This window comes from Carya illinoinensis, chromosome 9 (genome assembly GCF_018687715.1).
Source record: "Carya illinoinensis cultivar Pawnee chromosome 9, C.illinoinensisPawnee_v1, whole genome shotgun sequence".
Lineage (NCBI taxonomy): Eukaryota > Viridiplantae > Streptophyta > Magnoliopsida > Fagales > Juglandaceae > Carya > Carya illinoinensis.
The window spans coordinates 3,736,500-3,760,333 of NC_056760.1; the positions used below are offsets into that span (position 1 = coordinate 3,736,500).

At 36.0% G+C, this 23,834-nt stretch overlaps 2 protein-coding genes and 1 long non-coding RNA gene across 4 annotated transcripts; all 3 read left to right on the forward strand.

Moving 5' to 3' along the window:
* The first annotated feature begins 275 nt into the window (after positions 1-275).
* LOC122277239 (polygalacturonase-like) lies at positions 276-3,167 on the forward strand. Its single transcript, XM_043087173.1, has 9 exons — positions 276-698; positions 986-1,114; positions 1,250-1,417; positions 1,545-1,565; positions 1,760-1,967; positions 2,073-2,154; positions 2,274-2,382; positions 2,532-2,648; positions 2,775-3,167. The coding sequence occupies exons 1-9, from the start codon at positions 375-377 to the stop codon at positions 3,000-3,002; spliced, it is 1,386 nt and encodes a 461-aa protein (XP_042943107.1). The 5' UTR covers positions 276-374; the 3' UTR covers positions 3,003-3,167.
* Positions 3,168-9,128: 5,961 nt separating this feature from the next.
* LOC122275115 lies at positions 9,129-11,927 on the forward strand. The gene is made up of 2 exons (XR_006228489.1): positions 9,129-10,818; positions 11,435-11,927. It is a non-coding gene; the product is annotated as an uncharacterized LOC122275115 (long non-coding RNA).
* A 2,981-nt stretch (positions 11,928-14,908) lies between these two features.
* On the forward strand, positions 14,909-22,934 carry LOC122275114 (probable cellulose synthase A catalytic subunit 8 [UDP-forming]). Of its 2 annotated transcripts, XM_043084067.1 has the most exons (14): positions 14,909-15,201; positions 15,853-16,048; positions 16,141-16,373; positions 16,459-16,576; positions 16,693-16,849; positions 17,939-18,205; positions 18,307-18,652; positions 18,752-18,889; positions 19,234-19,359; positions 19,442-19,654; positions 19,814-20,078; positions 20,243-20,445; positions 20,930-21,280; positions 21,991-22,934. In XM_043084067.1, the coding sequence occupies exons 1-14, from the start codon at positions 15,196-15,198 to the stop codon at positions 22,573-22,575; spliced, it is 3,204 nt and encodes a 1,067-aa protein (XP_042940001.1). In that variant the 5' UTR covers positions 14,909-15,195; the 3' UTR covers positions 22,576-22,934. The 2 variants fall into 2 exon arrangements, with proteins under 2 accessions (XP_042940001.1, XP_042940002.1); XM_043084068.1 differs by lacking the exons at positions 14,909-15,201; positions 15,853-16,048; positions 16,141-16,373; positions 16,459-16,576 and adding an exon at positions 17,525-17,636 and having other exon boundaries at positions 16,711-16,849.
* The last annotated feature ends 900 nt before the right edge of the window (positions 22,935-23,834 follow it).

Below are 23,834 nucleotides of genomic sequence, written 5' to 3' on the forward strand. Positions count from 1 at the left end.
AAAAATATCGGGGACATTTAATTTACGTATAGTACTTTACTATATACGGTATGGAGGCATATCAATGCATGCAAGTAACTAGAGCATATTCATGCACGTGTATATGGAGCAAAAGTCAGAAACTGCCGCATGCATGCCCAAGAGGGCATTTCGTCTTAATCTCTTATTTCTCAGGGGCTCAAACCACACCTGAAGAGTCATCATGCATGTGGAAAAGAACCTAAAAATCCGCCCCGCTCGATCTCTCTCTATAAATACACAGCTCGTCATGACGTGCTTTTCACTTACCAAGCTATAAACCTGCATCTCATCATCTCAACATTCCCTACGCTTTCGAGTATCGATCCCTTCTCCTTCACACAAAAGACGAAACAATGGCCCTACAAGCTAGACTTCTGCTCCCATTTTTCATAATCATGCTCTCCTCGGCCATTTCATGTTATAGCAGTACTTCGCAACCAAACCCAGTACTTCGTCATTTTGGTCATGAAGAATCTGGGCATGATTCTCAAGCGTATTCTTCGTACTTCAGCAACATTGCGGACGGTGATTTTAAGGACTTGATCAAGGCAGTAACTGATGCCTTAAGTTTGAAGAGGTTTGTTAGAGTGGGTAGCATTTCCAGTACTACTTCGATTAAAACAGTTAATGTCGACGACTTTGGTGCTGAAGGTGATGGTACTCATGACGACACGGAGGTACTCTTAGATTTAGGGTCTTAAATCTATTTTGCTTAAGGCTTTTTTGTGTTTCCATTATGGGGGCAGTACCGGACATAATTAATACTTGATTTGAGTACATGAATACATTATTTTCAGTTATACAACTCTAAGTCCGTATGATCAGTAGTAGATATATAGAAGTCATGAGCACGAAAAGGGCCGGTTATATATATTGTTACAGTTTGAAATGTTATGAGTATTTTATACAGTTTATTCTTCCTTTTTTATGTACGTAAACTCTTCCACGACATTGGTTCTTTCAGGCATTCATGAAGGCTTGGAAGGTAGCTTGTTCATCTCAAGGAGTTGTTGATCTGGTGGTGCCTCAGAAAAAATACCGTCTTAAGCCAATAACATTCTCTGGTCCCTGCAAATCTGATCTTACAATACAGGTATGCGTGTGTATCTATATATGTATCGAACATGGTAATTAATCATAAAGCTATATATTATTCAAAAGGTGATCAAGCAGTATATTTCTCTTGGGTACGTAATTATGCTGTATTTTCCATGATGAAAATCGTCAGATTTCTGGAAGCATAGAAGCGTCTGACGATCAATCGGATTACGGCGAAGATGGCAGACACTGGCTACTCTTCGACAGTGTTCAGAATTTATCAGTTGAAGGTGGTGGAACCATCAATGGCAATGGGAAACTATGGTGGCAAAACTCCTGCAAAATCAATAAAGATCTGGTAAGCCGTGATTAGCTAGCTAGGAAACCCAACGATTTGTCAATCATGTCTGTTTAGATCTACCAAATATTATTTGCTCCTAATCAAAAGCGCTGACGATTCTTATGGTTTCATTGACTGGCCGCAGCCTTGCAAGGATGCACCGACGGTATGTTTGTCATCCTTTATTGATGAAGTTCTTTCGATGTGTATGATTTTGATTAATTTTAATTAGATCAATCGTTCTTTAAAGACCAAAGAACATTGACAATTAATCATGTTAATTGTTCGGTCGATACTTGCTAATTCCTTAATTCACTACTCATTCTTCTGTCAATTATGTACGCACGTGTTCCTTGGCAGGCCCTAACCTTCTATCGATGCACGAATTTGATCGTGAAGAACTTGAAGATCCAAGACGCGCAACAAATTCATGTTTCTTTTGAAAAATGCTCCAACGTTCAGGCTTCCAAGCTGACTATAACTGCCCCAGAGGAGAGCCCCAACACCGATGGAATTCATGTCACAGATACTCAAAACATCCGGATATCGAGTTGTGTTATAGGAACGGGTATGCCTAAAATCCAGTACTAAAATTGACTAAAGCCATGCATATATATACTTTATTTATTTTCGGGATAAAAGATTTATTCAGTTTTGATGTGTTAATCAAAAGGTGATGATTGCATTTCAATTGTAAGCGGATCCAAAAACCTGCAAGCCACGGATATAACCTGCGGACCAGGTCATGGAATCAGGTTTCAGACGACTGATCATCTAAACATTTGCATGCGATTTCAATCAATATATTAATGAATATCTAAATAAATTAGATCAGCACTGATATTTTTAAGCTTTTTCATGATCATGAGCTCAGTATTGGAAGCTTGGGCTCTGGAAATTCGGAAGCTTATGTATCGGGAATAACCGTGGATGGAGCTAAGCTTTCTGGAACCACAAATGGAGTGAGAATCAAGACTTGGCAGGTCGATCGCTAATTATATTACTAGTTAGTGTTTGATATTTAATCCATATAATTAATTCTGATCTCTATCTTTTCCTTAAAATTACCACATGATGACATCATGTAATTAATAATTAATAGTAATTAATTAGTCCGGCCAATAATCTGCAGGGAGGATCAGGAAGCGCAGGCAACATCAAATTCCAGAACGTAGAAATGTATAACGTGACTAATCCCATAATAATCGACCAAAGCTACTGTGACCAAGACAAGCCATGCAAAAAACAGGTAATTAAAGATCATAACAAGCTAGCCATATATATGCATGTAGATCTAAGAGGCAATATCAAATATATTTTGATGACTGATGTCTGTCTGATTGATTATAATGATCGTATTTGTATGTATGTATAGGGCACGGCAGTTCAAGTAAAAAATGTGCTTTACAAGAACATCCAGGGGACGAGCGCTTCTGAAGTGGCCATAAAATTCGATTGCAGCAAGAACTTTCCATGTCAGGGGATTTTGTTGCAGAACATTAACCTGAAAGGCCAAGCTGGAGATCAGAAGACGGCTACCGAGGCTCTGTGCAACAGTGTGAAATTGGCTTACGCAGGAGTTGTTTCCCCTCGCTGCCCTTGATCACAAGATGATCAATATATATATATATATATATATTCTCAAATTAATACATAAAGTAGCATATATACCGAATATTAATGTATAATGGCCTGCAGGCGTGGTATGTACTTACGAAGAATAAGATTAGCTACGTGCTCGCCAAAGATTGTTTCAGGATTCTGATTCTGATAGTGCTGTTATTGTTAATTAATACGTTCAACTCTCTGTATATATTGATCTCTTTCCCTCGTCTCCCGGCCTCTCGCTCATATGCGAATCCTTACCTTTCTAGATACAACGGCTAGCTGCCATGCACATGCACGTACGTACGTACTGAATGTACAACCTTAATTATAATTTATTGACATGAGGAATTAAGGAAGTCATCGTTGTTGTAATCATGGGGTCAATAAGTCGTACAAATCGATTGTTAATTACCAAATTGACATCTACAATTAAATTAACTAAAATAAAAATATCACGTTTCACAAAAATGTTGTATGAGATAACTAAAGGAGTGGGCTGTAAGGTTTAGATCGGAGACCCCCAACCAGCCCACTGCAAGCAATTATTTTGACGTTTTTATCGGAGATTTTCTTTCTCTACTACATCTACCACGTCTAAGTTCTCTTTCGTACGGATAAACATGAGTGTATATTATAAGTACAAGATAGTAAAGATCGAAAAATCCCGATATGACCAAGCACGCGCATGTGACCGTGCATGGGGCCCACAAGTCAGGAGATAAGAACTCGTTTGGATATAAAAAGTATTTTATTTTATTTTATTTTATCATTATAAATTTTTTAAATTTTTATATAAAATATAATAAATAATTTATTTTTTTAATTTTAATTCAATTTTTTTATCTCTAAATTCAAACGAGTCATAGGAATTTATTTCATTATCAAGAATATAAAATATAATCTTTCTTTAAAAATAATAATAATAATAATCTTGAACTTAGCTTCAATGTTTGGATTATTAGAGAAAAGAAAACTTACAAAATTAGCTACATTGAACAATTTATGTAGTTAGAACATGATGTGATGCCTATTTAAGATCAAAATAATTGATAGAAAACATATTGTTAAATATATAATTATCAAAAATATGATAAAAGAAAAGTATAAAAAATAGAAAATCAGTTGAAAAAAATAGAAAATCAGTTGGGGATAGAATAAAATAGAAGTGGTAAAGATATGGCTAATGCATAACTTTTGCACAACTACTTTAATAATATATTAACAAAATCTTATTTTAATTTTGATGTGCCTGAACCAGAAAATATTTGTTATTATAGAGTCATAAAATAGTTATAAAATAATTGTATTACTATTCCATTATTATTATTATTATTATTATTATTATTATTTTATATCAAAAATGGGTTAAGCATTTTAGAGAAAGGTACGTAATGCTAAGAGAGCATCCCCATCCGGGTCTGCATATGAAAGTTTTCCTTATAATTTAGGGATTTTTTTAGGGTTTTGCACAAAAACCACCCCACATCCTATTTCCCATTTTGCGATCTACCTTTCCGATCTGTACAGGAAATCCCCATCTTTGTTGATCTACTGTACATCTGCATCGTGCATTTGGCTCCTATTTCGCCCCTTCCGTCCCGCCTGTTCTTCCCTCTCGCTAGGGTAAACGGTTTGCTTCCTCCCTCACACTTCAAGCACCATCGATGCACCAGTGAATCGCCGAATAAAGTAAGAGAAAAACTAGCTATTTCGATTCTTTGGTTGATTGTCTTCCCCGATTGGGTAGTCAATTTTTCTTCTCTGGTTGTTTCCTCCCTCTCTTTTTGCTGTTTATCTCTTCCCTTTTTTCTTCCTCTCGACGCCATGAGAGAGCTGTGAGAGCTGAAAATTCTCCCGATGGTACACGGCTATCAAGTTTTTAGTTAGGTGTTTGCTGAAATCACAATCTCTGATTATTTCATAATCGCAGCTCTTCTCATTTGCTGATCTCGGTGTTTTCTGCAAATCGCAGGTATAAATTTCTCATTTGCATTTTTGGGTTTGAATATTTATGAATATTTGGGTTTGATACGTGTATGAATATTTGGGCTTGCCCTACTTTTACTGAATACCAAGCTCACTGGAGCAATTACACTTTAGAAGAGTAGCTCCAAATGTTATATCTCCCCACGTAATGGGTGCCAACCAAATTACAAGAAAAAAGAAATACTTATGTTTGCCAACTAGCAGATACATTTAAGCCTGTATGGTTGCTCCGTTGAATTGGACTTATCAGCTTTATACTGTTTACCTTTGTTGTTAACTGTTCTCTTTGGGAATAATGTTGCATGGGTGATAAATTTATAAGTTGGGTTTGCTAGTAATTGAACTTTTTGAAGTTGTTCAATTTAACTTTGTGATAAGTGAAACTTCATATACTACCTGTGGTTTTGGGCGATGCCTCTTTACTTGTTTTAATAAAATGTTCTCTTACTTGCAAAAAAAAAAAAATTAAGTGAAAATGTTGGGTTAAGAATCCAGCCTGTTCACAAACTTAACCAAATCAAGCTTAGTTTTGGGTCATATCGTTACACAAATGTTTCAGGTTCCAGGCTTGAAAGCAACAAATTAATTTACGGCAACCTTACTATGGATAGTCTTTACAACTGTCATATTGTTTTGACAGACTGGTGTTGTATATTTAAATGAAATGGGAAACTGTTGATCATCTCTTCCTCCATTGTGACATGGTGTAAGATGTGTGGTTTTTGATCCTTAAGATGTTTGGAGTTCACTGAGTTATGCCTAATTGGGTGGAACTTTTGGCATGTTGGGAAAGAAAGTTTGGTTGAACAAACTTAATGTCATTTGGGGTACAGTTTATTTTATATGGTGGTGCTTTTAGAGAAAATGAAATTCTTGAAAATTTGAAGTCTGCGAGCCCAAGATTCGTTTGACTCTACAATTTCTTAAGTCCATTTCAAGTTGAGTTACATTTATGCCTCTGTTGATGTTTCTACCTATGCAGATTTTTGTACTCTTTTTCATTGTCTTTGATCTTTGTTGGGTACTTTCTCTTATATAGATCCTGCAGATGAGGGTTGTGCCCCTCGTGCTTAGTATAGTTGTGTTTACTTATAAAAAAATTGAAAAAACCTGAATGAACTTTGTTAAGTATGATAGATTAACCCCTAGGGGTTGGCTTAAGTGTTAAAGGGCTTGGGCTTGGGGGTATGGTCCCCCCCAAATCTAAAGTTCAAGTTCTCTTGGATGCTTGTTATAAGGCTTACTTGATAGATTACTTTGTGCTTATTAATGGAGATTGGGAAAGAAGTTTGGATGCTTTTTGGATAGGTGCATTCATATGATAATTCATATACAGTCTCCCCATGATCATTTACGGATGGTGTTATTATGTGAGGCTGACCACTTACAGCTTCAAGATACTCGGCTTTCCTTATGTCCTTATCTCAAGTGGTAAAGGAAGTGAATGAACTTAGTTTTAGGCTCTATTCCTGCTCGGCAGAAGAGGGACAATGAAAGCAAAAAATAAACAAAATAAAATGAAATAAATGTATATTTGGGATTCGTTTGCTTTTTGAATTAGTGGCATATATGTAACTTGTTCTTCCACAATAGCTAACACAGGGCAACATGTGGTGTATGATCTTAACTTGTTATGGTTTTTTCCCACTTGATATAAGGCTTTTCAGACTTGAAAAAGCCTTGATTTTCCATGCTTAAGGAGGTTAACATATGTAGTTATATAAATGTATATTTGTTGTCCTCCTCATTTCCACTTGTATACGCATCGTTTTTTGAGTAAGTAAAAGGAAAATTTTTCATTAAAAGAGTAACAATGGACGCATGCTTAACAAATGCCTTTTGTTTATTTAAGCCTTTTAAGTTGCTAGAAATCCACACTTGATAATATCATGCAAGAATTTCTCATTTTCACCGTGTAGATCCTATAGCTAGAGCTCTTGCCTATTCTTATGATCAATACAATCTTGTTAGATAATAATATTGTGGTTGTGACAGTTTCCTTGAAGTTTGCTTGAATTTGTGCAATCTTTTTGGATTCTTTGTAGTTATTCATATATCTCGGGGAAGGGGAGCTGTTAATAGGCTATGATGATGGTTATACTGCGGGTAATTCACTAGTGTATTAAGGGACCCATCGATATGGCGGGATAATCCTCATTCGGATTACCATATTGCAGTTTGTGGTACTTTCCGCAAAAGGCAATCAGCATTCAAGTGGGGTTTTGCAGCCAATCGATGTTCGCCACCTTACTTATGCATGCTGAGCATATTTACAACCATTCTGAGCCCTTTCTCTTTTTAATATATGAACCGGGCATACCTAAAAATGCATGTCATATCCAAAGATCATATGAAGCAACTGCTTCTAAAATAATAGTTGGTTTACGGATGTGGCCAGAGTACATACCTTTCCAGGCTGCGGGACAATTTTTTCACTTCCAATGCATGCAATTAATGCTTTCGAGCATTCATGGGAATCCTCGTTGTTCACCGACCAGTAGCAATCGGGCTATATCATTAGCATTTGAAGACCGCAAATATTCATCTGAAAAAACACTTACTATTGTCTCAGAGAATTTTTTTAGTCTCTCCATTGCGGTGCTTTCACCAATGCGTATGTATTCATCCATAAAATCTCCAGTAACCCCATACGCCAGCATTCTAAGTGCTGCGGTTATTTTTTGCATAGAAGATAAACCGAATCTTCCGGCATTATCTCTTCTCTGGACGAAATACGGCTCGTAAGACTCTATCTCATTTAGAATACGAAAAAATAGGGGACGGTTCATCCGAAATCTCCTTAGAAATAGATTCGAGGGATATACTAGATTCTCTACGAAATACTCACGAAATAGGCACTCATGCCCCTGGCATGATCACGCCGAATAAACTTACGTGGGTGCCTATTGTCACGCTGCCTCGATGACTGTCCATCGACCTCCTCAGTATGAACATCGCTATCATCTTCAGATGATACGTATGTCAATAATTTGCGAAAGAATATACGAGCCATTTGATGAAGGGAGTTGGAGATCAAATGATAGAATAGAATCTCTGTTCTATAAATGAAATGAGACTTGAGTTTGTGAGAATGTGAATGTTAGCAATATGCGTATTTATAGAGAAAAAAGTTACCGTTACACTACAAACAAAAAATGTTACTGTTTGAGAGAATACAAAAAAAGTTACCGTTAGAGAAAAGACAAAAAATGTTACCATTGGGAAAATGACAAAGAATATTATCGTTGTAAAAAGGATAAAAAATATGACCGTTGCAGAAAGGACAAGTAATATTACCGTTACATCTAATTAAAAAAATTATATCACCAATACGTGACTACGGATCCTCATTAATCTTTAATTGATAAAGAGTACTCTTTTAAAAAAATTTGCCATCACGTTAGAAAATGCATTAATTTATTAATAATATTTACTATTTTTATAATACGATGGTTGGTTTTAAAAAATACTATATTGAGTAGTCAAAATCATATAAATATTTAGTAGAAAATGATATTTGAAAAATAGATAATAAGACAAAAGAGTTAGTAGTTAGGATTGTAAATAGAAGAGAGAGAAAAAAGTAATAAAAAAAGAATAGAGAAATATTATTTAATAGAATAGAGATAGGGATGGGGAATGCGATGTAGGAGGTTTTTAGAAGATGAATAAAATTTAGGAATAAATTTGAGAAAATGTGATTTTGAGTTAAATTATAAGAATGAGGATAGAAAATCGGATAAGGATGCTCTGAGCAAATTTTAAATACACAAATTTTATGAAAATCTTTTGTAAAAAGTGGATTCGATTAAAAAAAAATGTTTGAACATTTTTTAAGGTAATTAAATTCACTTTTTTATAAAAGATCTGCAGATATATATATATATATATATATTTGATTTTTGTATATATCATTATTTGAAAAAAAGAAATGATATTTATAATTGTGAGTGTGTAAGGGTCATGTAATTATTTTTTTAAAAAATAAATAAATATAGAATTTATATGAAAATAAAATTAATTTTTTAATAATAGACCATACTCTTTTTCAAAATGATTATATGACACTTATATATTTCACGATGGTATATAATATTATTCTTTTAAAAAATATTAAACTCTGATAAAAGGACAAGTGTGTATTGGACCCCACCTCCTTAATCTTTCTTTCTAGATCTATATTATATAATCTTTCATTGCGAAAATCTATCGAGAAATCTTGAATCGATCTTTTTCCTTTCATTCTCTTTGTTACACATATTGAATGATCTTGTTTATCGATTATTATCGTTATTTCAGCGTTAGCGGAGGAGAATTACAATTCTGACAAATAAAACGATCGTCTGTCTTTTATTTTTGTTTTTAGAAAGGAGAGAAAGGAAAGAATTTGTTTTTTATTTTCTTATTTTGAGTTTTTCTTTTAATCTTAATTTTTAAATTAGAACTCATTTTGCACACAAATATATGCTCTGTTCTTGTTATTTTATTTTCGGGATTACTTGCTTTGATTTTTGTTAGGGTTTAATTTCAGCAAAGAAGGTAGGCGACCGCGTGCTCATTTGTCAGGGTTGTGATTCTCCTTTGGTGGCGTGGGAATGATAACAGCCGATAAGAGGGTTTCTGTGTGTCTGACTTCGAGAATGAGACGGGGGTCTGATCGGAAATCTGAGGATTTTGCTGTCCAATTATTGGAATCGGGTTAAAAAGAAAACCCTAATATTTTTCAGAGATATTTTTAATATCTTAATTCTGTGGATATGAGACCATGAAGGATATGGACTCCACTTTTTATCGTTGTTCTCAGACTTTTAAGCTTCGGAGTCAGAGGTTCCACGATTTATTAAAGGATACTTGAATCGTCGCTTTTAGTTAATTTTATGTTATATTGTTTGTTGAGCTGGTAAGGCTTGAGGTTGTATGTATCCTATCCATCTTTAAATTGAGTTTGGTTGGAATTATGAATTTTTATTGCTTTAGTACTATGCTTTTTTTATTGCACTCGATCTGTTATTCTGGTTGATTTTTGTTTTATGTTTGATCGATGAGAAACTAGAGGAAAGAAAAATGGAACCCATTTTCTTGTTCAGAACAAAAAGGTTATCTGAAGCATTCCTTTGCATAGCAGCTCGGCATCCTCACGGAGCTTAACTGCGTCTTGATAAGATAGAGGGGGCTTTCCATCTTTGGAATATTCGACAGTTTTTTCGCCATTGAACACTTTGTAGAGCGTCGCTAAGTGCTGATTAATTAGATCAGTTGACACTGCTGATTGTAGTTCTACTTGCATTGACAGTGCACTTTTTTTTTTTCGTCTTCCCTTGCTTCCTTATCAAGATTCTAGTCTTGTTTAACTAGACACCCTCCATTGTTTTACGAATGCATTCTATAGAAATTTGAGCTTCTTATCTTTCAGAATTCGTGTTATGTAATTATTTTGGGGATGACACCTTCATTTAATTTGATTAGTTCCACAAATTTTGTACTTTCTGTTTACTTGGTGATGCATGGTCAAGAAAAGGAAAACCAATATTGACCTCTCAGGGGAGAATATATGTTCGTGCTTGAAAAATCATCTAGATTTCAAGTTCGTCTCTTGAAAAATTGCACATATAACATAAAACCTTTGTGTCCCAAAAATATCCATTTCGGTCTTTTTTCCTTTTCTGTTATTTGTTTTGAAAATTGAGCAATGTCATAAAAGAATTGTGATGTCCACCAATTCAGTCATTGCAGCAGACAGCGTAAAGGAAAAAGACCATGATGAAATTTTTTGGAAAGCATATATCTACTCATTCAATTTTTTCAACGGAGAGCCTGAAGTTTAGGTAATTTTTAATATACAAAACATATACCTCAACCTTTCTTTAAACTTCTATTCATATTAAGATCAGATTTAGTATAATTTGTCTCCTTGTCTCAATGTCATTGAGGAATTGATTTATATTTATTACAAAATCTATAGTCGACATTATTAATTCAGGCTAGTTAGGCATGTGCATTCTGCATTCAAGATGAATATACGAAATTAACTATTGAATAATTAAATAGATTGAATGCAGTTAGCTACAGGCAGCATCAAACAGTTTTGGATCTTGATATGAAGATTCAGTGTCATCTGTTTAATTTGCTTGGAGGCATGATTTAGTCGCATTAGTTCACTGAATGTGACTTCTTATGTTAACAAGTATAAATCTTTTCTTGTTTATATACTGCTCAGGTGTTTCAAAATACTTGTGAAGTTTGATTTTATGCTTCAACTGTTCAGAATGCGTATAATGTATGGAAACGCTGAAATGTCTTCTCATGTATTGTGAACGTCTATGAATACATATCTAGATGCCTTTTGATTAATGAGGCCATCCTTTTGTGAACAAATATAAAAGATGGGGAGAGTTGAATTGTCATGGGAGCCTAATTCATGACCTCTTGTTCTGCATGCAGGTGCACTGCTGAGATTAACATATTGCTATATGAGGCTGTGAATAATATCTACTCTGTTAATGCATTATTGTTATGTGCTCAGACAATAAAAGGGGGTTTGATTTGAAATTCCATGTTATGCACCCAACATATTGTTATGTATTATAAGCATCCTTAATGACGTCCACCTTTTGATCCTGTAATCCATTTACCTATTATCTTTTTCTTATGAATATAGATAAAGGCAAGACGAGCTCAGCCCTTCAAGTCAGACACAGCACTGAAGTATTATTTAGTATCTGATGCAGGGGTGCAACTTTACTGGTTAATTCTTTAACATTTTTGTAGTCTTCTATTGCGTTGATGTAAGCAAGACAGAATAGCCGCAATGTCACTTTTAACATATTTGCCTTTTGGTTTATGTAAAACCAGGTTTACGTTCTCTTATTCTGATTACTGAGAAACTAATGTTCTCAAATTACTTACATTCATTTGGAGCAGGAACCATTTTACTTTTCTGGTGCACTTTATCGTTGTAGGAGTTTTGTTTACCTGGTGGGGCAGATCTGCCATATGCATTTAGTACTTTATTTACCTAAGGGAATTTATTGACTGTTTAGAAAGTATACATGGCTCTACAAATAGGTATTTTTTTGGGGGGGTTTGTCTGGCGCATGCACTTGTGATGCCCTTGATTATAAAATAGTATTCTACTGTTAATAGAAGATGGTGCTTGTGTGGGCGTGTGCATGAGTCGGCATATTTTAGGTTTTGATTTTCTACTTGGACTGTCAGTGTGGTGCTTGGATTGACCTTCTGGCCGAATTTCAGAGGTCAGTTTCCATCCCTATGTTTATGTGGTTGGTTTTACATACAGCCTTTACTGCTGCTATGGGCATCGTACAGATTAGCAGTGGACTCCCTGGGGTTATTTGCAAGCTTGACGTTGAAAAAGTGTATGACCTTCTGCTTTGGGTTTCCCTTTAAAGGGACCATGGATGGAGTTACAAACAAGGGATCAGTTGGGTGGTAATTTGAAAGGTTGGTAGTGATCAAATACTGTGTCAATTCTTCATTTGTCATTTCCTTTTCTTGACTTCATCTCATGTCGTGGTTTTCTGCAAATATGGGAAGTGGGGATAGATGATTTAAGATTAAGGCCTCGTTTGAATGTTGAGCTGAGTTTATATGAGTTGAATTTTTTATGAATAGTAGTGAATTGAGTTGAGTTGGCAAAGTGAGTTTTGTGAGACCAAACTAAGATGAGTTTAGATGTATTTATAGAAAGTTGAAATAGGTTGTCAGTCTCGTTTGTAAAGAGGTGTTGAGTTGAAAAAGATTGTGAGACACACGTGTAAAGATGTTTTGAATTGAAATGAATTTAGTGATTTGGAAGCTGGGTGCTTGAATGTTAGACTTAGTTTAAAATTATAACTTAAACGAATTAATCTCAGTTCTGTCGAAGTTTTAAAGGGTATCTAAAAGAGATGTTGGGGGGTCTCAGATCTATCAGACATGACTCTTGGTAAAAAGACATTATTGGGATCCATTTACATAAAGAAACTAGAGCTGGCTAAGTTGCGGGATGATTGGAGACCTTTAATGATGAGTCATGGTTTGAGTTGAAAGTATAGGATTGCTAAGGAGAGAATGAATCGTGCCCAAAAAGCAAAAATTAGTGCTGAAGAGCAATAAAACTTAGAAATTGTTTCGAGGTGTTGCTTATTAAAGTTATGTAGACTTCAGAGGTTGATGTGTAGATAGTGAAATGAGATGAGATGATTTTATATAAAAGTTAAAAGTTGAATAAAATATTATTTTTTTAATATTATTATTATTTTGAGATTTAAAAAAATTGTAATAATAAAATGAGATGAAATATTTTCACTATCTGAATAGAGGCTAGTGTTGCCCATAAGCAAAAAATGATGGCATCTTTTTGTTTTTTACATCTTTACCACCGCAATTGTTGATCACTAACATAGGCTATCGGATTTCCTATTAAATTATGTGTTGGAACTAATGATAAATTAAGTTTTCTATGACACAGATACCTCGCTTCTTTTGGCCTAAGAAAACAAAGCCGGCCATCGTTCTGTGTTGTTGTTCACCACCTGAAGGAACTCTTCAAGACGAATTCAATTCAATCACGGGATGGAATTCGAAGATATTATTTTTATAGGAGTAATATATACATAAAGAGATTATACACAAAAATAAATTTATAAATTAACGTAGTTTTATATAATCTGTTAAATATATTTTACAATAAAAATAACTTTACAATCTGACGTATCACATTAAATTACATCAATTTTTGAATTTGTTTTTTTATAATTTATTTGTACCTAAAATGTTTCTCCAATTTTTTATGTTTCTTGTTTTGGCGATGTGAGATTCTACATTAATGTTTTTTTTTTCTTTTTTTTTTTTAAATTTTTTTTTAAATTTTTTATATCATCTTGGTGACCTTTTTTTTTGGGGGGGGGGGGGGGTGTTTCGTCTCTAGATTTTCTTTATTGGGTTGGAGGTGGGGGAGAAAAACTGTTCTACCATATTATCTTAATATTTAAGAGTGTTTGGTGGAACGGCTCTTTTGCCTTTGTTTTTTTCGTAAATTGTATTTTTTTTTTTTATTGTTTTAACAAATGAAGTGGTGTGGATGGAACTCTATAGGGGTGGTGGTCCTCTAGCCACCAATGGGTGAGCAGATTGGGCAATCCATCCATCCATGTGGTGCCCGAATGAGCTTTACTATTTTTTCCCCTTTTAAACTCAATTTTATTTATTAAAAAAAATGACATTTTCACATGATTATCATATGTTTTGTATCAAGTCATTTAGTAGTATAAATTTATATAAAAATAATATTACATGTACGTACAATTTTTAGGATAATATTGTAGGCAATCTCATTTCATTAGGTTTTTTTTCTTTTATAATTCGAATTTTGAATCTTAAATTTAAAAGTTCTATAATTTCAACAGCTAACATATAAATTTAATATTACAGAACGAATGATTATGTGAATTAAATTATAAATATAAATAAGCATTTTTCATTATATAAAGTGAGTCCTAGCTCCTAGCATCTGGATATTTCTACAAATGGAAAGGTACATCTTTACTCGGCTCACAAGCTTGATCATAATTCATAGACGCAGTTCCGTAATTATGTCAAGCAAACCGAAATCCAGTACAAGCAAAGCCCAACCCGACTCTGTAAGCCCATGTTCTGAGCCCTGGCCCACTACTTTTCCTCTAAACCCATGACTAACGTAATCCACAATCCACACTCAAAACACCTTGTCGGTATCTTGTCGAGCACAGCAGAGAAAAGATCCCTCCGGTGCGCGTGATCCAGTGGAACTACTCTTCCCATATATTGCCACGTGATACGATTAGGACTCCCAGCCGGCACCGAGCAGACGTGTCAAGATCTGATCACCTAAACAAAAAAACATAAAAATCCACCAAAATATCAACATATAATTGGTCTTCGCAGCTGTCGATTGGATCTGAGCCTTTCGCTTTCTCCGTCTCCTTGTCGGTGCTATTTACCCTCCAGTTCTAGCTGGAGCGGTCTGTCTCTCATAATCTCACTGTGGAAACATTTTCAGCGATTAGCTATCTTACAGTCTCTCACGATTCCGCCTGTACTGAAGAATGACATCAAGTGAAACTAAAGTTTGAGTGTTAATGAAATATTATCGGGTGTTTCTAAATATTGCTGTTTTTGGATCGGATTTGACTGAGGATCAAATAGCTTTTGAGTAAGAGAACATGGAGGTTAGTACTAGATATTCATGCCACATTTTGCTGTTCTGTGTGTTTTTTGGATGTTTTGTTTACTTAGCAATATAAAATGAATGCCTATGATCAAATGGTCCATCCAATGCGTAATGTGATGGATGATTTGGATTGTTAATTTTGTTCATCATGTCATATTTGGATATTGGGACGGTGGAAAAGAAGGGAAATTTCTCCAAGTTGTTCTTGGGGGCAAGGAGGGGGGGGGGGGGGGGGGGGGGGGTGTTGTGATGCTCGATTTATCTTTTTGCTTTTATGATTCTCTATATGGATCTAAACCGAAAGTAATAGTTCGGCATCCTAAATATATATTTTATCTTTCTTAAAATCTCAAACTTTCTGATGTTGGATCACATAAGTAGTCCCATTTCACTCTCTTTGATATATTTTTTGGTTCGGACGAATAATAGATTTTTATTTGATTGAAGTTCGTTTTTCTTGGCATCATTTGTTTAGTTTCTCGGAGCTGCATTGGAATGTTTGCATCATATTTGCTCCAAACATTTCTGTGCTTTCTGCATTGTATATCGTGTTACTTCATTGGTCTAATAGGATTCAAGAGTACATGTAAATATTTGATTTACTAAAGATATAGTGGCAGAATTCACATCTGATAGTTGAGCCCTGCAGCCAAAATCTACAAAACCCATGGGCGCTGAGGTCTGCCAGATCTGTAGTGATACTGTTGGCACGACTGTGAATGGCGAGCCCTTTGTTGCTTGTGGTGTTTGTGCATTCCCTGTCTGCCGCCCCTGTTATGAGTATGAGAGGAAAGATGGTAATCGGTCATGCCCTCAATGCAAGACCAAATACAAGTGGCACAAAGGTTAGTTTGAATTAACTGTCGTTGCATTTTTCTCACTCAGATGTTAATGACTATCAGAAAAGTGATGCAGATTTGTTCTTCTTAACCTCTAGGGAGCCCTCCGATTCAAGGGGAAGAAGTGGAAGATGCTGGTGTCAATGATGAGGCAAATGCTGTGAATGGTTCGAGTTATAAGTTGGGGGTTCAAGATAGGAGCCATAATAAGAAAGAACAGACAATTCATAACTGGGACATGAGCTATGGTAAAGGGGAGGACGTTGCACCCCCTGATTATGATAAAGCGGTTTCTCTTAATCATATTCCTCTGCTCACAAATGGACGTTCTGTAAGTTGATTGACCAGTTGTCCATGTCTTGAATGTTTTATTGATTGGTAAAACTATATACTGAAACATTGTCTTGATACTTCAGGTTTCTGGGGAGCTGTCAGCTGCTTCTCCAGAGCGCCTTTCCATGGCATCTCCTGAAAGTGGCGTCAGGGGAAAGCATATAGATCCACTTCCTTATGTGGTGGATGGCAGTCGTTCACGTATTCGCCTCTCCCAAATCTATTTCTTATTTAAGACGCTCTTTACTGTGTGTTTCTTTATTTGATTCAAATTTTGATCTCAGCACTGAGGTAGCTAATCTTATCTGGATTCTCAGGGTCAGGCAGTGTAGCCTGGAAAGAGAGAATTGATGGCTGGAAGATGAAGCAGGAGAAGAACGCAGTTCCAATGAGTGTTGGTAATGCACCATCTGAAGGCAGGGGTGGTGTAGATTTTGATGCTAGCACTGATGTGCTTATGGATGATTCTTTACTGTAAGTTTCATCCTTGGTGGGGTACAAATTTTTTCAGCGCTTGTATATGGGTTGGGTCTTTGTTAATTGCTTAGCAGCATTCTTTATTCATTTACTTCATAAGTTACTTACATCCGTTTTGTGCAATTAAACTACATGAGAGTAGAATCTCAGGTCCCACACTGTATTTCATCTAATACATAAGATTGAAGTCTCAAGTGCCACTCTACTTGCCTCTTCTCTAGCTCCCAGCCAGCGCTTTTTATGCTTGCACAAACATGTATAAATGCAAATCAAGACTAAATTAACTTATTTCCTTTGAGATATCTAGATTGGCTGTAGGCTTGGAATCACAGGTGAGGGCAATAATCACTGAATGAGAAAACATTGTCTTTTCGAAGAAAAGAGTTGGATTGATAAATTTTTCTTTTACAAACAGATAAATACAGATCTGCTTCTCAGGTAACTTATGCTATGCACAATAGTTGAAAAGTCTGTTATTTTGATCAGAATCCATAGTGAAAGATGTTTGTTATGGCCATCCCTTTAGTATCTAATTGTGTTTGCTGTGATTAACCTGGGGAGGAGTCTATTGATCGTGTACTAAGTAATGATGTTTTCGCTTCTCATCTTTGGAAATGGTTTTCTAATTTGTGGGGCCTTAGGTTCTATCCTGATCAATCTTGGATGTCTCAGGTTGTGATGTGGTTTCAAAAGGCTAAGCACTCTTCAAATCTGAGTCTTATAGCTGGGATTCATTACAGCTTTTTTGGCTCATTATGGGATCAGATTTAACACAATGGCGGAGGTGCAAACTATACACAATGATTTAAAGTTGTGTTTAAAACTGCAGCTATGGACGTGGTTTTTACTCTAAAAAAGTGTGTGGTGAAATGGTCTAGCTTTTGTTTTGATTAAAAAAATCGAGACCACTCATTCTTCTTCCTCTGCTTAAAAAAATGTTCATTGACTTATCTAATTGGGTATGTATGGGAGATAGTCTTTGTGTAAATGATTTCCTGTGTTCAGATTTATGCATACTTGATGTAGAGCAATTGCTGATAATTTTGTTGATAATTTTTTTTTAACTTAAATTGATTTCTAATGCAGAAATGATGAAGCCCGCCAGCCTCTATCAAGGAAGGTTTCTATTCCTTCCTCTAGGATCAACCCTTACAGGATGGTCATAGTTCTGCGGCTTATTATTCTTAGTATTTTCCTGCACTACCGTATAACAAATCCAGTTCCCAATGCTTATGCTTTGTGGTTGGTATCTGTGATTTGTGAGATATGGTTTGCAATATCATGGATATTGGATCAATTCCCTAAGTGGCTTCCTGTGAACCGTGAGACATATCTCGATAGGCTAGCTTTAAGGTAGTTTTTACCAATCTTATTATCTTCTGAAAGTTTCCAATTTCTTTAAGGTTTCCCCAATCCTTTAAAATCCAAATTTTAATTTCTTTAATGGTTCGCAGATATGACCGAGAAGGGGAGCCATCTCAATTGGCTGCTGTTGACATTTTTGTCAGTACAGTTGACCCCTTAAAGGAGCCCCCACTTGTCACAGCCAATACTGTCTTATCCATTCTTGCAGTAGACTATCCAGTGGACAAAGTTTCTTGCTATGTTTCAGATGATGGAGCTGCTATGTTGACATTTGAAGCTTTGTCTGAAACGTCAGAATTTGCGAGAAAATGGGTTCCTTTCTGCAAGAAATACAGCATTGAACCTAGAGCACCTGAATGGTACTTTTCACAGAAAATTGACTACTTAAAGGACAAGGTTCATCCATCATTTGTCAAAGCTCGCAGAGCTATGAAGGTCAGGAAGGCTTGAGTTTCACTTGATTGTTTTGATAGATCTTTGATGTAGTGTTTATAATATGTTCTTATTGAAAATCCGCCATTAATTGTATTGCAGAGAGAATATGAAGAGTTCAAAGTTCGTATCAATGGGCTAGTGGTAAAGGCACAAAAGATTCCTGATGAAGGATGGTTCATGCAAGATGGTACACCTTGGCCCGGAAATAACACCAAAGATCATCCAGGGATGATCCAGGTTTGTCTTTTTGATGCAGAGCTATGTGTTTATTGCCCAGAAAAAAAAGAAGAATAGTGCTTTTATGAGTGCTAAGTGCATTGTTAATGGCATTCGAGATACTTCCCTCCAACCTTAGGGGATCTTGATCTGCAAGTTACCTAGTATGAGTCCACCCACCCAAACATAATGATGTTGGTGTGGCAATGAGCATGTGCATAATTGCTAAAACAACATACTGGATTTCCAGCGTTATGGGTATTCTAGGTCATAGGGAAGGCTGCTTTAATTTTATCCCTTTTCTTTTCTCCCTTCCTAATAAATGCAGTTTAGGACTTATTTTGTTGTTTCTTCATGATTGGCAGGTTTTCTTAGGGCATAGTGGAGGACTTGACAGTGAGGGTAATGAGCTTCCGCGGCTAGTCTATGTATCTCGTGAGAAGCGTCCTGGTTTCCAACATCATAAGAAGGCTGGTGCTATGAATGCACTTGTAAGTAGACACACATAGGACTTTGAAGCTCTTTTTGTTGAGGCATTTACTTGCTTTGACCTTCTGTGAACTACTCATGCAGGTGCGTGTATCTGCAGTTCTCACTAATGGGCCCTTCCTGTTGAATCTTGATTGTGACCATTACATAAACAACAGCAAGGCACTACGTGAAGCTATGTGTTTCTTAATGGATCCTAACCTCGGGAAAACAGTGTGTTATGTTCAATTCCCTCAGAGATTTGATGGGATTGATAAGAATGATCGATATGCCAATCGTAATACTGTTTTCTTTGATGTAAGTCCGGTTTAGCAATCTTCAGCCACGAATATCTGTTCTCATTGTAATACTGTTATATCATGAAACATACATTTTTACTATTGGTATTATATAGTTTGTTTTTCACTTCTGGATCATCATTTTAATATCTTCTTTTCTATTTTTTGAGGATTTTAGATCAATTTAAGAGGCTTGGATGGCATCCAAGGCCCTGTATATGTGGGTACAGGGTGTGTTTTCAACAGAACAGCGTTGTATGGCTATGAGCCTCCTCTCAAGCCTAAGCACAAGAAAGCAGGCATGATCTCTACATGCTTTGGTAGATCAAGGAAGAGGAGTTCCGGATCAAGTGGAAAGAACTCAAATAAGAAAAAATCAGGCAAGCATGTTGACCCAACTGTGCCAATCTACAATCTAGAAGATATAGAAGAAGGAGTGGAAGGTAAAGATTTGATTTCCATTATTCTTCCCCATATCTCTTATACTGCTATATGCGCAATGCCAATATCTGCAATTAGTGATAGTTTAAATGTGTGTTATGTGGATCTTTGGTTCTGTTTACGGTTAGGCGAGACACTTATCTTCCAAGTACATTTTTATATATAGGTACTGGATTTGATGATGAGAAATCACTGCTTATGTCACAAATGAGCCTGGAGAAGAGGTTTGGTCAATCTGCTACTTTTGTTGCTTCAACACTGATGGAAAATGGGGGTGTTCCACAGTCTGCCACTCCAGAATCCCTCCTCAAAGAAGCCATTCATGTCATAAGCTGTGGATATGAAGACCCAACTGACTGGGGAAGAGAAGTAGGTTGCCTTGTCCTTTTTCACCATTACTTTGTTTCCAGTTCTGCAGTGAGCAACTGAGGTAGTTTGTTTTCTATATATGGACTGAGTACACATGGCTGGAAGCAAGTGCTTGCCTTTTATAATGAAAACCTGATTCTCTTAAGTACTTGCAGAAGAACTTTTATAGAGTATCTGTTCTGATCACGAGAGCGATGTCCTTGCAAATTTACTGGTTTGTTTTCATAGATGAGATGAGATGAGTTGAGATTAAAGTTGAAAATTGAATAAAATATTGTTAGAATATGTTTTTTTAATATTATTTTTGTTTCTGGATTTGAAAAAGTTGAATTGTTTATTCTATTTTGTGTGGGAATTTGGAAAAGTTGTAATGATTAGATGAGATGAGTTGAGAAGTATTGTGAGAACAAACCAGGCAGTTTCTGTTCATATAATTTGCTGGGCTATTAAGTTTCTAACAAATGCATTGATGTTGTTTGTGCAGATTGGATGGATCTATGGGTCGGTTACTGAAGATATCCTTACGGGGTTCAAAATGCATGCCCGAGGTTGGAGATCGATCTATTGCATGCCACAACCTCCTGCCTTTAAAGGATCCGCTCCTATTAACCTTTCTGACCGTCTGAACCAAGTGCTCCGCTGGGCTCTGGGTTCTGTTGAAATTCTTCTAAGTCGGCACTGTCCTATATGGTATGGTTATGGTGGAAGGCTAAAGTGGCTGGAGAGATTTGCATATGTGAACACCACTATATATCCAATCACGGCCATTCCTCTTCTTGCGTATTGTACATTGCCAGCAGTCTGTCTTCTCACAGGAAAGTTCATTATTCCACAGGTAAATGCAATTGAATTATTGTTTTTCACCATCTAATATATTATCTGGATAGTGCCATGGAACCTGTTCAATTCAAAAGGAGGCATGCCCTGTTTTTTTTTTTTTTTTAATATAGGTAAAAGTAAAATTTTATTGAAATACAACGAAAGGTGTTCCCCAAGTTTGTAGCAAGTATACACAAGAAAACACCTAATTACAATCTAGGAACTAGAAAATGATGCAAGATCATGAATGCTAGTTCCTTTGAGTACGATAGCAGAAAAACAAAGAAATAAGGTGTGAAAGAAAATGGTTCTAAGCTCATCCATAGAATGTTCCCTATCTTCAAAGCTCCTCTCATTCCTTTCAAGCCAAATGCACCGCATAAAGACATAAAAGAACCATCCTCCAAACAGCAGCCACATAAGGAGGCATACCGAATGGATTACCTCAAAACAGAATTTTTTTTTCCTAGTCGTAGTTAAAAAGATGACTCTAAGAGAAAGCCTTTTACTTCCATAATGTTTAATGGCTATATCTTCATTTTCTACTAAAAGAGCTATGCAACATTTAGTTATAACACACACTCTCTATCAATTCATTTGACAGTTTCTACTTTCTAGCATGTCAATCCAATAATTTGCCAGCTGTAGATATTCATCTTTACATGTCAGCTGACGTTCAGTGTCCCTGATTTGTCTTCTGTGGTGTGTTGTCTTTTCTGACTGCAGATTAGTAACATTGCCAGTATCTGGTTCATATCCCTCTTTCTTTCCATCTTTGCCACTGGTATACTGGAAATGAGATGGAGTGGTGTTGGGATTGATGAATGGTGGAGAAATGAACAGTTCTGGGTTATTGGAGGTGTATCAGCTCATCTATTTGCTGTTGTTCAGGGCCTGCTTAAGGTCCTTGCTGGAATTGATACCAATTTCACCGTCACTTCCAAAGCTTCAGATGAAGATGGGGATTTTGCTGAGCTGTATTTGTTCAAATGGACGACTTTACTCATCCCACCGACTACTCTCCTAATAATCAACCTGGTTGGGGTTGTTGCTGGAATCTCCTATGCCATTAACAGTGGGTACCAATCTTGGGGTCCTCTCTTTGGGAAGCTATTTTTTGCTTTCTGGGTGATTGTTCATCTCTATCCTTTCCTTAAGGGTCTGATGGGACGCCAGAACCGAACACCCACAATTGTTGTTGTGTGGTCAGTTCTACTTGCCTCTATCTTCTCCTTGCTCTGGGTTCGAATTGATCCTTTTACAACCCAGGTGACTGGCCCAGATGTTGTACTGTGTGGAATCAACTGCTAGAGAGTAAGATGTTGGCGGGATAAGGAAACATTAGGGTACACGCTGCAGAAGAAAAATGTGAAGATTTTGTATGGATGCAGCTGGCAAAATCTTCGAGGAAGCTGCTTTTTGGCTTTTGCTTGTGTTGGAGTCTAGAAGTTTTTGCGAAGTAAATTATGTGTTCAATACATTATTGTTTTGCTTTTTTCTTATTGTTTATTTATTTATTTGATTGTTAAACAAATAATTTATTTATTTATGTATTGTAAGTCGGTTAATCACAGAGAATGGGCACTGGACTTCTCTCTTCAACTTATTGAAAGACGCTGTTGGAAACTTTGATTCAAAGTAATGGATTCAAAGTAATGGATTCAAGTTAACTACCACAGATTTTCACTGCAGATGACACTTCATATCTTTTGATCCATAAATAGTGGAGGAATGCAATAAACTCGCATATAATGAACAGTTAAATGTGAGTATTAACTTAAATCTGCAAAACCTATTAAAGACGAAGAACAGTGGTAAAGCTGGGTGACAGACATTTCATCCAACACTCAAAAATCTTTTTAGAGTGGCTGAATAGGATGATGAACTGTTATCGGTCGAATTTCATTATGGTGTCCTACCCGCATGTCTGATCTTTTCTGAGAAAAAGGAATTGGCAACGGTTAGTGCTTCAAAAGCACCCCCCACCCTTTAAAAAAATACAGTAACAGAGGACAGAGGACAAGAAAGTTTGGCAATGAAGAATATATCTTTTGAAAAGCAACGTTCGGGTTTTGTACCTTTTTTTTTTTTTAACCCAGCGAAATGGTTGTTTACGTGAGGAATCTAACATGCAGTGGTCGATCACGAGTTCTACTAAGTTTTGAACTTTAGCCTTGAATCTCCTAAAATAATTGAGTTTCTTAAAAATCTAAAAGTTTGATCTTAATCTCTTCTCCACATCCACAGCCTCACAAAGAAACATCGAAAATACTAATGTTTTGCGTATCTGTAATTTGTGATATTCCCTAAGTTGATAAATTTGTTGGTAATTATTATTTCAAAAATATATAGTTATCATAGCATTATTTCAGTCTCCAAGAATTTCTCAATCTGCCACTGCAACATGAACAAATGACAACGATTTCCCATTAAGAAAAGTGGCTTGATATAAGGAAAATACAATAAAAAAATTAACGCCTTTGATCTTTGACATGGTTAATCAGATTATAAAATGGAGAAATGACAACAGAGATTGAAACAGCATCATTGATGCTTTCCTTTTCCCGATA